Below are 12,090 nucleotides of genomic sequence, written 5' to 3' on the forward strand. Positions count from 1 at the left end.
GACTCTCTTTAATAATTTACTGTAGTCTGCTCTAATTGCAGGTGGTATAGCACCTCCCTAAGGCTAAACTAAGCATTTAAGGGGAAGAAAGCAAATATCTTAAAATTGAATACCTTCTTTATCAACCAAAGTCTTTGAATGAGTCAAATATTTTCTAAGTGTCCACACATGGGCATAGTTCTTTGACTAAGACACTCAAGCCCAACTCAGAGGCTTCTTCCTCTAGGAAGTCCTTCATAGCTAGAATTTTTAAAGGGCTAATGATTTAAAAATTAATAATGACTGCTAGTTATTGAGCAACTATTTCACGGTATACACCATACTAGGTTTCTCAACCAATATTACCTCAATAATCCCACCTATTATGACCATCTCCATTGTGTGGATGAGGGACTTTAGAACCAGAGAGATTAAACAACTTATCCAAGGCTACTCAGCTGACTGGCAAAAGGTCTGTTTGATTGCAATGCTAATGCTCTTAATACCACACCTTCCATCCAGATACAACCTGATTCAAATATCCTACATTAAGTGGGCACTTATAGTTGCCAGACACTGTGTTAGGATCTAGGAGTATTATGATTCATTTATTCTTTCTTTCATTCAACAAATATTTTCAGAGAAATCACTATGTGTCTGTCAGTATAAGTGCTAGAGATACAATGATGAATTGAATATAATAAGTCTGTGCTGCTATGGAACTTGCAGTTTAATGGATGAAATATATGCTTGAATTGTATCTTTAATGACATAAATTAACCATAGTTATTTGTTTTTCTGTTGTGGGGGAGATGGATGGTAAGATCCTTGAGATATGGCCCAAATGCTCTCTATACTACAGACCAGTACTACCCAAAAGAAATATAATGTGAGTTAAATTTTTAACTTGAAATGTTCTAATAGCCACGTTAAAGAAATGGAAAGAAAGAAGTGTTACTCATTTCAATAATATATTATTTTATTAAACCCAATATACCCAAAATATTATTCAAAATGTAATCAGTTTACAAATTATTAATAATATATTTTATATTCTTTTGCGTGTGTGCTAAGACTATGAAATCTAGTGCATATTTTACACTTACAGCACATCTCAGTTTGGAATAACCATGTTTCAAGTTCTCAGAGACACATGAGGCTAGTGGCCACAGTACTGTAAAGCACAGTTCTAGACTAGTGCTCATCAAACATTAGCACAGATAGGAATACTGCAGAGAAAGTGTTAAACAGATTGCTGGGCTTTATTCCCAAAGATCAGGGGTGGGGCCTGAGAATTTGCATTTCCAACAAGCTCCCAGTTGATGTTAATGCAATGGGTCTACAGATCACATTTTAAATAGGACTGAATACACACCACTCACATCTCCCACTGCATTGTAACAATTATACTGACAGCGAATGTTTCTAACATTTTACCTTAAAAGAGCACTTGGCATTCACTACTATACATATGCAAAATAAAACCAAAATAAGCTATCCCTACACAGCTATCAGAATGACCTCACTAAAATAGTGATAACACCAAATACTGGTGAGGATGCAGAGAAAATGGATTACTCACATATTGCTGGTGAGAATGTAAAATGGTCTAGTCAGTCTAAAAAATATTTGGCAGCTCCTTTAAAAACTAATAATGACTTACCATAGGATTGCATTCTTGGGCATTTATCCCAAAGAAATGAAAATTTATTTCATGCAGAAACTTGTACATGAATATTCATAACAGCTTTATTTGTATTAGCCCCAAAATTGGGGCTAATTGTCCCTCGATATATAAATTGTCTCTCAATATATAAATGGTTAAAAGAACTCTAGGACATCCATACCATGAGATACTATTTAGCAATAAAAAAGGAACAATTTATTGATACACACAATAACTTTGATGAATCTGAAGGAAATTAAGTTGGATTCTCAATCTCAAAAGGACATATAGAGCATGATTACATTTAGTTTCATTTAGATAACATTTGTGAAATAACAATACAAGGTGGAGAACAGATTAGTGGCTGCTAGAGATTAGGGATGGTGAAGAGTAGGTGTGTCTATAACGGTGCAGTGTTAGGGAATTTTTTGTTGATGGTTTAGTGAAAAATCTTGATTGTGGTAATGACATGTGATTAAATTGCATAGTGCTATGCAAACATACAAATGAGTACATGTGAAAACAAAATAAGCTCTGTGGATTGTACCCAGTGTTAATCAAAGTGGTTTTGATATTGTACTATAAATATGCAAGATGTTTACATTTGAAAGAGGCTGGTGAAAGGTGGACAGGACTTCCATGTACATTTATTTGTACCTTCCTGTGAATACATACTTATTTCAAAATAAAAAGCTTTTTAAAAGCATTTTGCATATACTATCTCACTTGATCCCCACATCAACTCTGGGAAATGAGTAATGCAATTATTCCCATTTTACAGAAAAGAAAAACAAAGCCCAGGGAACAAACTGCCAAAGGAAGATGACATATCTAAAAACTGACAAATCCAGGACTAAATTAATGCCACATTATGTTTATAAATATTGATGACAGAAAAAAGATTTGGGAACCAACTGTTAGAAATACAGGTGCTCTTTAAATAGCAAACGTGCAAAGTTAAAAACAAAAACAAGCTCTCTGTATTCTCCCAACTTACGGTAGACTTGGAGGTCATAGCCCTTGGTGATGGTGTTGGTCATGGAGGCAGTGATCTGTATATTTATGTTTGCTTGATAGACTCCTGCATCTTCCATTCTCAGACTGCTGATCACCAGGTTGTAGTTATTGGCTGAGACATTCAATCGACCAAAATAATTCTGGTGGGTCACAGTAACTGTGGGTGCTCTTCCTGCGTCTTTTGGTACTACAAAGGCAACAGATGTTTTGGAACTCCAAGCAATGTTGATAACTTGCTGTGGTTCTTGGATACTTACAGGGAAAGTGACCGACTCTCCTAGAATCCCATTTACCTTGAAGAAGTTAGAATCTTTTCCAGTTGCTTCTAGACCTAAAGACACAAATAGAAAATGGTAGCCAGCCGACCATTGCACTTTTATTTTTAATTAATTAATTAATTAATTTTTTAGGAGCCTTTGAGCCCTTAAAGGGACAGATTTTATAGCAAAGGGAAGAAAAAGTCATGCAGATGTGGTTACCAGTGAAAGAAAAACAAAGCAAAGATGGTATTGGAAGGAACAAATTATGAGAGAGATTGAAAGAAAAAACCAGCCCGTAGAAAAGGGTGATGAGAAGGGGAAAGTATTGTAGGACTGACTAAAAAGTTAAATGCACTTTTTTAGAGTTTCCTATCTTTCCAGCATTGAAAATCCTTGAGAATTTGTTTTTTGCATTCTACTCTAAGTATGTTTAATATGTTGTGATTACTAAATTTTCTGAAAGATTCTCATTCAAAAACTAAACTTCCTAGTGAATTTCAATGGGTTAGTTTTCACTGAAAACATGCTTACCTAGACTTACAGGCTCTGAGAGCAGGATGGGATTTGAGAGATAAAGACATATACCTCCATGAGATACAAGATATTAAGTCTTTCCCAAGGTCATACTGCTTAGTGGTGGAAGACCTGGTACCAGAACCTGGGATATGTGGGCTACTGGACTCCCAGGTAATTGTTTTTTCTTCTATTGTGGCCTTTGCAAAAAGCAAGTTATAGTTGTGTTTCTATACCTGAAACATATAGGAAAAGAATGCTTTGGAGGTTCTGGAGTAAATATTCCCCAAGTTGGTGATTTTTTGGAATCTTTTTGTTCACAGCTATATCGCCAGTCTCTAGAAAAGTACTGACATTTAATGAGTGATTAATAAATATTTGTGGAATGAATTAATAAGTGGAATTTCTTATGTGTTGCCTAGATCCTCTTGGAACAATCTCTGAAGCAGCAAAGTTTATTTTTTCATTTATATGTTTATCTGTAAATGCATGTATTTATTCAGGATCAGCTTTGTGCCAGATACTATAGCACATATTTATTAATTTAATTTAATTTATAATATAATATAATATAATGTGCAGCAACTGTTTTAATCATGATGCAAGGAGCTAGGGATACAATGGTGAATAAAAGTAGATAAAGTTTCTGCTCTCTGGAACTTACAGTTAAAGGAGGATATCAATGTTGAATAGCTACCACACAAATAAGTGGTTAGATACAAAATACGTACATAAGGTGCTTTGGGAGAGAATAACGGGGGTACTTGATGTATTCTGGAAGTCTAGAAAACACTTCCCAGTGAAAGGATGAATTCGAGTTAATCCGGCAAAGACCAGGGAGATGGTTTTCCAGATAGAGAGAACAGTATGTGCAGAGGTCCTGAGGTGAGCAGGTGCATGGCACTTCATAACAGTCTATGAAAACATAAGCTGTGTTTGCCTTGCTCATTGCCATATTACTAGTGTCTAGCATAGTGTTTGGTCCAGAGGAGAATCTTAAATATGAATCAATGAACGATGGAACAGAGTGAGTTTATTGCAGCAATACTCTTGAGAATTGATGAAGGCCATAACTAAATCCTGAATAATAGAGCCAAGAGAAGGCAATGAACTCAAAACGTTTAAGACGTAAAATGACTAGGACTTGGTGAATGCCCAGTGGGTATGGAAATATTAAGGAAGAGGTAAGACTGGATATTAATTTCCTAATTTTGAATATTGCCAACTGAGATCAAGAATCAAGGAGGATCAAAAAGAAGTGAGAAAAGAAAAATAAAGAAAACAAATACAAACAAGCAAACAAACAAAAAATCAAGGAGATAGAGCAGGTTAGTGGAAATGATGAGCTGAGTGTGAAACACATTAAGTTTGAAGTACTTGTAGGGCATCTATATGTCCACCATGTGATTAATTAAATGAGTTTAAAGCCTGGAGGAGAAGAATTCTGTTGATAGTATATAGAATTATAAGAGCAGTGAGCCAAGAACAGAACCTTGGGAAAAACCACCTTTTTTTTTTTAAAGATACATAGATCACAAAAAAATGTTACATTAAAAAGTATAAGAGGTTCCTGTATACCCCACACCCCACCCCATCCCTCTCCTCCCACATCAACAATCTCTCTCATCATTGTGGCACATTTATTGCATTTGGTGAATGCATTTTGGAGCACTGCTGCACAGCATGGATTATAGTTTACATTGTAAACACCACCATTTAAAGGAGGGACATCAGGACACATTTCCCTGAGGAAATAATAAAAGGGAGAATGAGCAGATGTAAGAGAACAAAGGGATTGTGATATCCAAAAATTCAGAGGGGTAGAGATGTTCAAGAAGGAGGAAGGTTATGCTATGTACAGCAGAGAGGTGTCAAAAATAATACCTGAAAAAATATTCATTTGATTATTTGGACTTTTTTTCTGGTTATTTGGCTGGTTAGGTTATCTGAACCTAGCCATCCCACTGAAAACAATGCAAATGCATGATAAAATATGAAAAAAACAATCTTCATATAAACATCAAAGAACTAACACTGCAGTGAGGATTTCCTAGGCTAAAATCTATGTGAAAGTGAGAACACACTGGGACCCAAAGCGCTATGTGTTTATGGTAGGGAATTATCCTCCACACCAGGTTTCTGCAAAGAAAGTCACCTTGAGGCTGAACAGAACTAAGGAAGATGTGATGGTTAGGCTAATGTGTCAGCTCGGCCAGGTAATGCTGCCCAGTTGTTTGATCAGGCAAGCACTGGGCTAATTGTAAAATAAGGGTATTTCATGGATTTTAATCATCAGTGAGCTGACTACATAGAAGATTGATTTACATCTATAATCAACTAAGGAGATTGCCATCAGCAATGAGTGACATCTCATCCAATCAGTGGAAGGCCTTAAAAGGGGAGCTGACTTCAGTAAATTCAGAGAAAGAATTACAGTCTCTATTCAGACAGACAACATTTCCTGGGAACTCATCTCGGACCTTCGTCAGAGCCCTTGGTTTGCAGCCTGCCTTGCAGAATTTGGACTAGTGTATCCCCATTGTTATGTGAGAGAATTTTATAAAATCTCATACTATTTACAGAAAGCGCCGGTCCATTCTGCTTCCCTAGAGAACCCCGACTAATAAAGAAGGAAACCATCTATATCTGAGAAATTGTAGTCTAAACTATACTGTCATTATGAATTTGTAGTCTAAATTCATATCATCTCAAGACATTACAGAATTCCCACAAATAACATTCATTGTAGCTCACAGTAAAAATTAACCAACACAAAGAAACAAGCTACCACAAACAAGAATCAAAGAAGGAACAGATGGTAGAAATATCTGAGACTTTAGAAATTGAAATTATCAGACAACTATGTAAACAGCTATGTGTAATATATTTAAAGAAAAAAAATTCAAGATATATCCATGCTCCAGAAAACCATAAGAATTACCTAGCAGATTTATAGCATTTCTAGGTATAAAAAAATATATATAAAAAAATTTTTGGGTGGATTCAGCAGCTGTTTTGAAATAGTTGAAGAATTAGTAAACTAGAAGGTGGAGCAGAAAAAGCATTCAAAATCAATTAGGAGAGATAGAGTTGGGAAATAGAAAATGTTTTAAGAAATGTGGAATATAGAATGGGTGGGAAAATAAACATCTAATTGGAGTTCCAAGAATAGAGAAGAGAAAGAATGGGGCAGGGGCAATAACTGAAAAGACAATGACTTAAAATTTTCTAGAACTGATGATAGAAATCAAGTCCCAGATTCTAGAAACTCCAATTAATCTCAAGTAGGAAAAATACAATTTTCTAAACCTAACTACACCAGAATGAAATGATAGAACACCAAAGACAAAGACAATATTTTAAAGCATTCAGGGAAAGAACACAGATTAATTTCAAATGAGCTACAGGTGGATAGATAGCTGATTTCTCAATTATAACCAAGGAAGGTAGACAACGATAGGATATATCTTCAATGTGCTGAAAGAAATTAAATGCAAACCTAGAATTACACACCCCCCAAAACACCTTTCAAGAATGAGGATGAAATAAAGTTATTTTCAAACAAAGTCAGAAAGGTTACCATCAGTAGGCATGTGCTAAAATTTAAAAAAATTTATGCCTTGAGTAGAAGGAAAGAATTCTTTCAGTAGGATCATCTGAGATGAAGAGTAAAGAAAGGTGTAAATATGTGGTAAAACCTAAATTAACACTGGTGGTATAAAAATGCTTTCTGGGGAACAGATATAGCTCAGTGGTTGAGTGCCTGCTTCCCATGTACAAGGTCCTAAATTCAATCCCTTGTACCTACTTAAAAAAATGCTTTCCAAGGTAAAAAAAAAAACTAGATAGAATTAAAATACCCAATGGTAATGACAAATAAGTTAGGAGGTAAATAATTGGATTTCAGATGTTCTAAGATCCTTGTTTAAAAAAACCTAAGTATAAGCTATTTAAAACATAAGGATGCAAAAAGTTTGAGAATAAAAAAATGGCAAAATATATTCCATGCAAACATTAACCAAAACAATATATTAATATATTAATTAATATAAAATATATTAATATGACTGGTATATTCATATTAAATTAAATAGATTTTAAGGCAAAAAGCATCACTGAAGATAATGAGGAATGCTTCATGTTGATATAAGTATTACTCCATCAAGAAAAGATAAGAAGTGTTCTAACTATGCTATTTAATAACAGTCTCAAAATATTTAAAGCAAAAATTTACAGATGTACTGGGAAAATAGATAAGTCCCTAAACACAGTGACAAATCTTAACTTATTTTCAATAATTGATAAAACAGACAAACACACTCACAAACCCACACGCCCAATTTTTCAGTTTTAAACACATCCTTCTCTGCAAACTGTATTGCTCTTTTAACAGTGGTCCCTGTTAGTCTCTGTCAATAGATGGAGCTAGAGGGAGACTGCAAGCCTGGAGGGGAAAGAAGGGACGTTTCCTGTTTGTTTTCTTGTGTCTGTCAATGTCAGTCCAGAAATGTACTTTTCTCCCAGCAGAGAGAGCTTATTCCAGTAGCAACAGTTTGCAGTGTGCAGTCTTCCAGAGCTCCCAGAACCAGCCTCCTTGCCCCTCCTTAGAAACCCCTCTGAGTACTGATGCCTCTTCCTCAGAAGCCTGGGTCCCAGCGCAACTGGGTCCCTCCTCTGAACTCCTCAGTCCCCAGTACCAGCTCTATGAGGTCCCTCCTCGAGATGTCTATGTTTTAATAATTCCAGTGTTTCCCCCTTTGTTCCTCCAGTTCTAGGGATGGTAGTTACTTCCTGCAGTTTTGCCACCTTCATGTTAACCTTTTTTGCCTTTTCAGTTCTCCAATACTTAGTTTTTAATTCTTTACAAATGCTCTCTCTCCTGATTAGATCTGGACTGATCCAATGTCCAAAATGGGTTTTTCCTCGGAATACAAGATTGTTTTAAAATGAGAAAACCAATGTCTTAACCTGATGGTGTGGACTCCCTGAGGTGACCCTTGCCCTTCAGCTCATTAAGTAATGAAAGAGCCCCAGGACTGTTAAGATATATCTGTTTTCTTTCAGACCAACTGAGATTTTCCTTAGGAGGAAGTTCCCAGGCAAAGCCTGACAACTTAGTTGGGGTGGGTTAAGCACCCCAGAGGTGTGCTTAGAGGCCAGAGAATACAATGCAATAGGGCCCCAGGTTGGTAGGGGAGACAAGGGACATTTGTCCACAAACATTTATTAAGTGCCAGATGCTATGCTGGGGACCTGGGAGTGCATAAGACTGTGGTTGCAGCCCCAGAGGAGCTCACAGCTTAGAGAAGAAGATGATGTGTACGCCAAGTGAAAGATAATACAATATGATGAAAAGTCAGGTCCTAACCTCTAATCACCATTGCACTCTTTAGATTCAGGTTAGGTATGAGATGGGCAGAATAGGAGCTCTGCATATTTGTGATTCTGGTAGGTTCTTATCAAAGTCCAGGAAATGTGTGGGCAATTTGCTAAGGCTGAGTGCTTTCCTAGTATTAGGCAGTCACATGCAGTGGTAATGCACAGAGCATTTCTGAAGCACCTTTGATCTCCCACAACTAGTTCATCACGGAAGTGATGCTAGGGGAGCTAAGGACAACGTAGGGTGTGGTAAGTAGGTGAAGCTGAGGGAAATCCTCCTATGGTGTTGTTGCTGAGGAGCCTGTGCTTGCTGAGAAAAGGCAAAAAGTTTGCACAGGCACGAGATGAAGGCTTTGCCACATTCAAATAGTCTAGTTGAGGTCTGCTTTTATCTTCTCATGTTTGCGGTGGAAAGATAGCGAGGCGGGAGATGTAGGTGCTAGTGCTTCTACTTATGAGCTGAACAACCTTTAGAAAATTGTAAAACCTTACTGAGTCACAATTTCTTCATGCATAAAATGGAAATAAAAAAGGTATTTGCCCATTCTCTTTAATGAGCATCAAATGATGTAATATAAGTGAAAGCATTAACCGTCAAGGCAAAATAAATGTTAAGTTATTTTTGAGGTTGATGATGCTGAGGATGAGGACCATCCTCTTCATCATCTTCATTTATATCCTAAAATTGACACATACCCTTTAGGGCTTTCCTAGTCCATTCTTTAAGATGATTCCAGGGCCATAGTAGAGCACATATAAAGATCCACATTTAGGGAAGCCAACTTGGCCCAGTGGTTATGGCTTCCTTCTACCACATGGGAGGTCTGCGGTTAAAACCCCAGGCGCCCTTGACCCGTGTGGAGCTGGCCCATGCGCAGTGCTGCTGTGCGAAAGGAGTGCCCTGCCACACAGGGGTGACCCCCGCGCAGGGATGCCCCCCCATAGGGGAGCCCCACGTGCAAGGAGTGTGCCCTGTAAGGAGAGCCGCCCAGCAAGAAAGAAAGTGCAGCCTGCCCAGGAATGGTGCCACACACACGGAGAGCTGACACAACAAGATGACGCAACAAAAAGAGACAGATTCCCATGCTGCTGACAACAACAGAAGCGGACAAAGAAGAACATGCAGCAAATAGACACAGAGAACAGAAAACCGGGAGAGGGGAGAGATATAAATAAAATAAATAAATCTTTAAAAAAAAAAAAAAAAGAGCCACATTTAAAGCTTAATTCAAGTGAAGCCTGGAAGGATGGTTTTACATATTCTTGGTGAACTTTATTCTATCATAAAGGGCTTCAGATTTTTAAAAAAGAATCTCCATATCAATCAATCCCCATATTTATTTTTCTCAGTGCTGACGGGACTCAAACATTATGTTTACCCTGGAAACGACCTTAGGAAATGCCAATTTCAGAGAGAACTTGTGGTCCAAAAATGTCGTGAGGACTTACTATGAAATGTACTATGTTAGTCTATGATCAAGATAGGTTTCCTCCTCTTTCTAGGAATTTAATATCTGGTTAGGGAAATAAGATGTGCACTTACACATACTGACTGACCTTTGCAAAAGGAGATAGTAAATGGTAAATTCCAGTTAATAGTAGAGACAGCAATTGGAGTAGGAGTTCACATAATGGAGAGATTACTTTGAGCTGCAGTGGTTAGAGAAAACTTGAAAAAAGTAGAATTTGAGGAGAATATTTAAGGGTTAATAGGATTTTACTGGATGGAAAAGGAAAGGCAAGATGTCTCCGTCCCTAATAAAACTTTCAGAGCAGAACTTGTGATGTAGATTAGATGAAAATAGAATTACATAACAGAATAGAGAGCAATAAGAGTGGGGTATAAATTGGGACTAGACATGGGGCAGTCCTGTGCTTGAGGTTTATACCACAGGCAGAGGGAAGTTAATACAGTTTTTGAGGATGAAGAGTAAAATAATGTTTTAATATGGTACTGATGTGTAGGAAGAATAAGAGAAGAGAAGCTAAGGATAGAGAGAATTTATAAGGCTATTATAGTAGTCTGGGCATGAATCAGGGGAACAATAGCAATAGGAAAGAAGGGCTTACCTTGAGAGATAGTATAAAGGAAGGTGTGGTAGTTTGGAGCTATATGTACCCCAGAAAAACATTCTTAAACCTAATCCAAGGAGTGGGATGTGGCTAAGCAGTTGAGCCCCAGCCTCCCAAAATGTTAGGTCCCAGGTTCAGTTCCTGGTGTCATCTGAAAAAAAAAAAAAACAAGCAAAAACAAAAGAAAAAACCAACTCAGGGAATTTCATGTGGCTCGGTGGTTGAGCACCATCTTCCCATATATGAAGTCCTGGGTTCAATCCCCATCCCTGGTACTTCAAAAAAACAAAAAACAAAAAACAAAAAGCCTAATCCATTCCTGTGTGTGTGAATCCATTGTAAGTGTCCACTTCAATCATTTTAATCCTATTACTGGAGTCCTTTATACAAGAATGAAATTCAGACAGAAAAAGAGAAAGCCACAGAGAGAGCAACCAGAAGCAGAATATCAATGAAACATGGAAAAGAAAGGACAGACCAGGAGACAATGCCATTTGCCTTGCCATGTGACAAGCTAAGGGCCAAAGATCACCAGCAGCCAGGCCCCAAATGACAGTCTTTGGGGAGAAAACACTGCCTTGATGATGCCTCAATTTGTATTTTTATCCCTATCCTCAAAACCATGAGCCATTAAATGCCCATTGTTTAAGGCCATCCCTTTGCATGGCATTTGTTTGAGCAGCCTAGGAAACTAACACAGAAGCCAAGGAGAGGCATCTGATAGAATTCGAGTGTTCAATAATATTTTTTGAGTGCCTAATTTGTATCAGATCCTGCTCTGATTAAAAATTTCTTTACTAGAAAACTGATAGAATAGAAATAAGTCAAAAGAGAAAGAGAAATTTCATGTTAGAAGTATTGAATTGTGGGTGATGGTGGACAATCTAAGTTGTCAGTTGGAAGGATGGAAGATAAGTAGAGAGAATGGAACTTGATTTTTGTTTAGGGGATGTGGCAAAATTTTCCACTCAATAGCTAACCTTTCCTTCCTTCTTAGTAATGGAATCACTGATTTTTAGCAGGGCATATGGCCACTTGTATGTAAAGACTACATTGCTCAGCTTTCTTTTAGGAAAGTCTTGTCAGATGTCTTAGTTCAGGCCAATGGAATGTAAGTAGAAGGGTTATATGTTGTTAGAAAGAGGAAGTTTCTTTTCTTCATCTCTTACCTACATCTTTCAGATTGGAATGCCATGACAGCTG

At 37.3% G+C, this 12,090-nt stretch overlaps 1 protein-coding gene across 1 annotated transcript in view; it reads right to left on the minus strand.

Annotated features, from left to right (window-relative positions):
• CD84 (CD84 molecule) overlaps window positions 1–12,090 on the minus strand; it is a 37,887-nt gene that overhangs the window by 11,086 nt on the left and 14,711 nt on the right. The window contains exon 2 of the mRNA XM_004448407.4: window positions 2,643–2,993. Within this exon, the coding sequence (XP_004448464.2) occupies window positions 2,643–2,993 (351 nt within the window). The remainder of the gene's footprint in view (window positions 1–2,642; window positions 2,994–12,090) is intronic.

Source organism: Dasypus novemcinctus, chromosome 13, assembly GCF_030445035.2.
Source record: "Dasypus novemcinctus isolate mDasNov1 chromosome 13, mDasNov1.1.hap2, whole genome shotgun sequence".
Classification (NCBI taxonomy): Eukaryota; Metazoa; Chordata; class Mammalia; order Cingulata; family Dasypodidae; genus Dasypus; species Dasypus novemcinctus.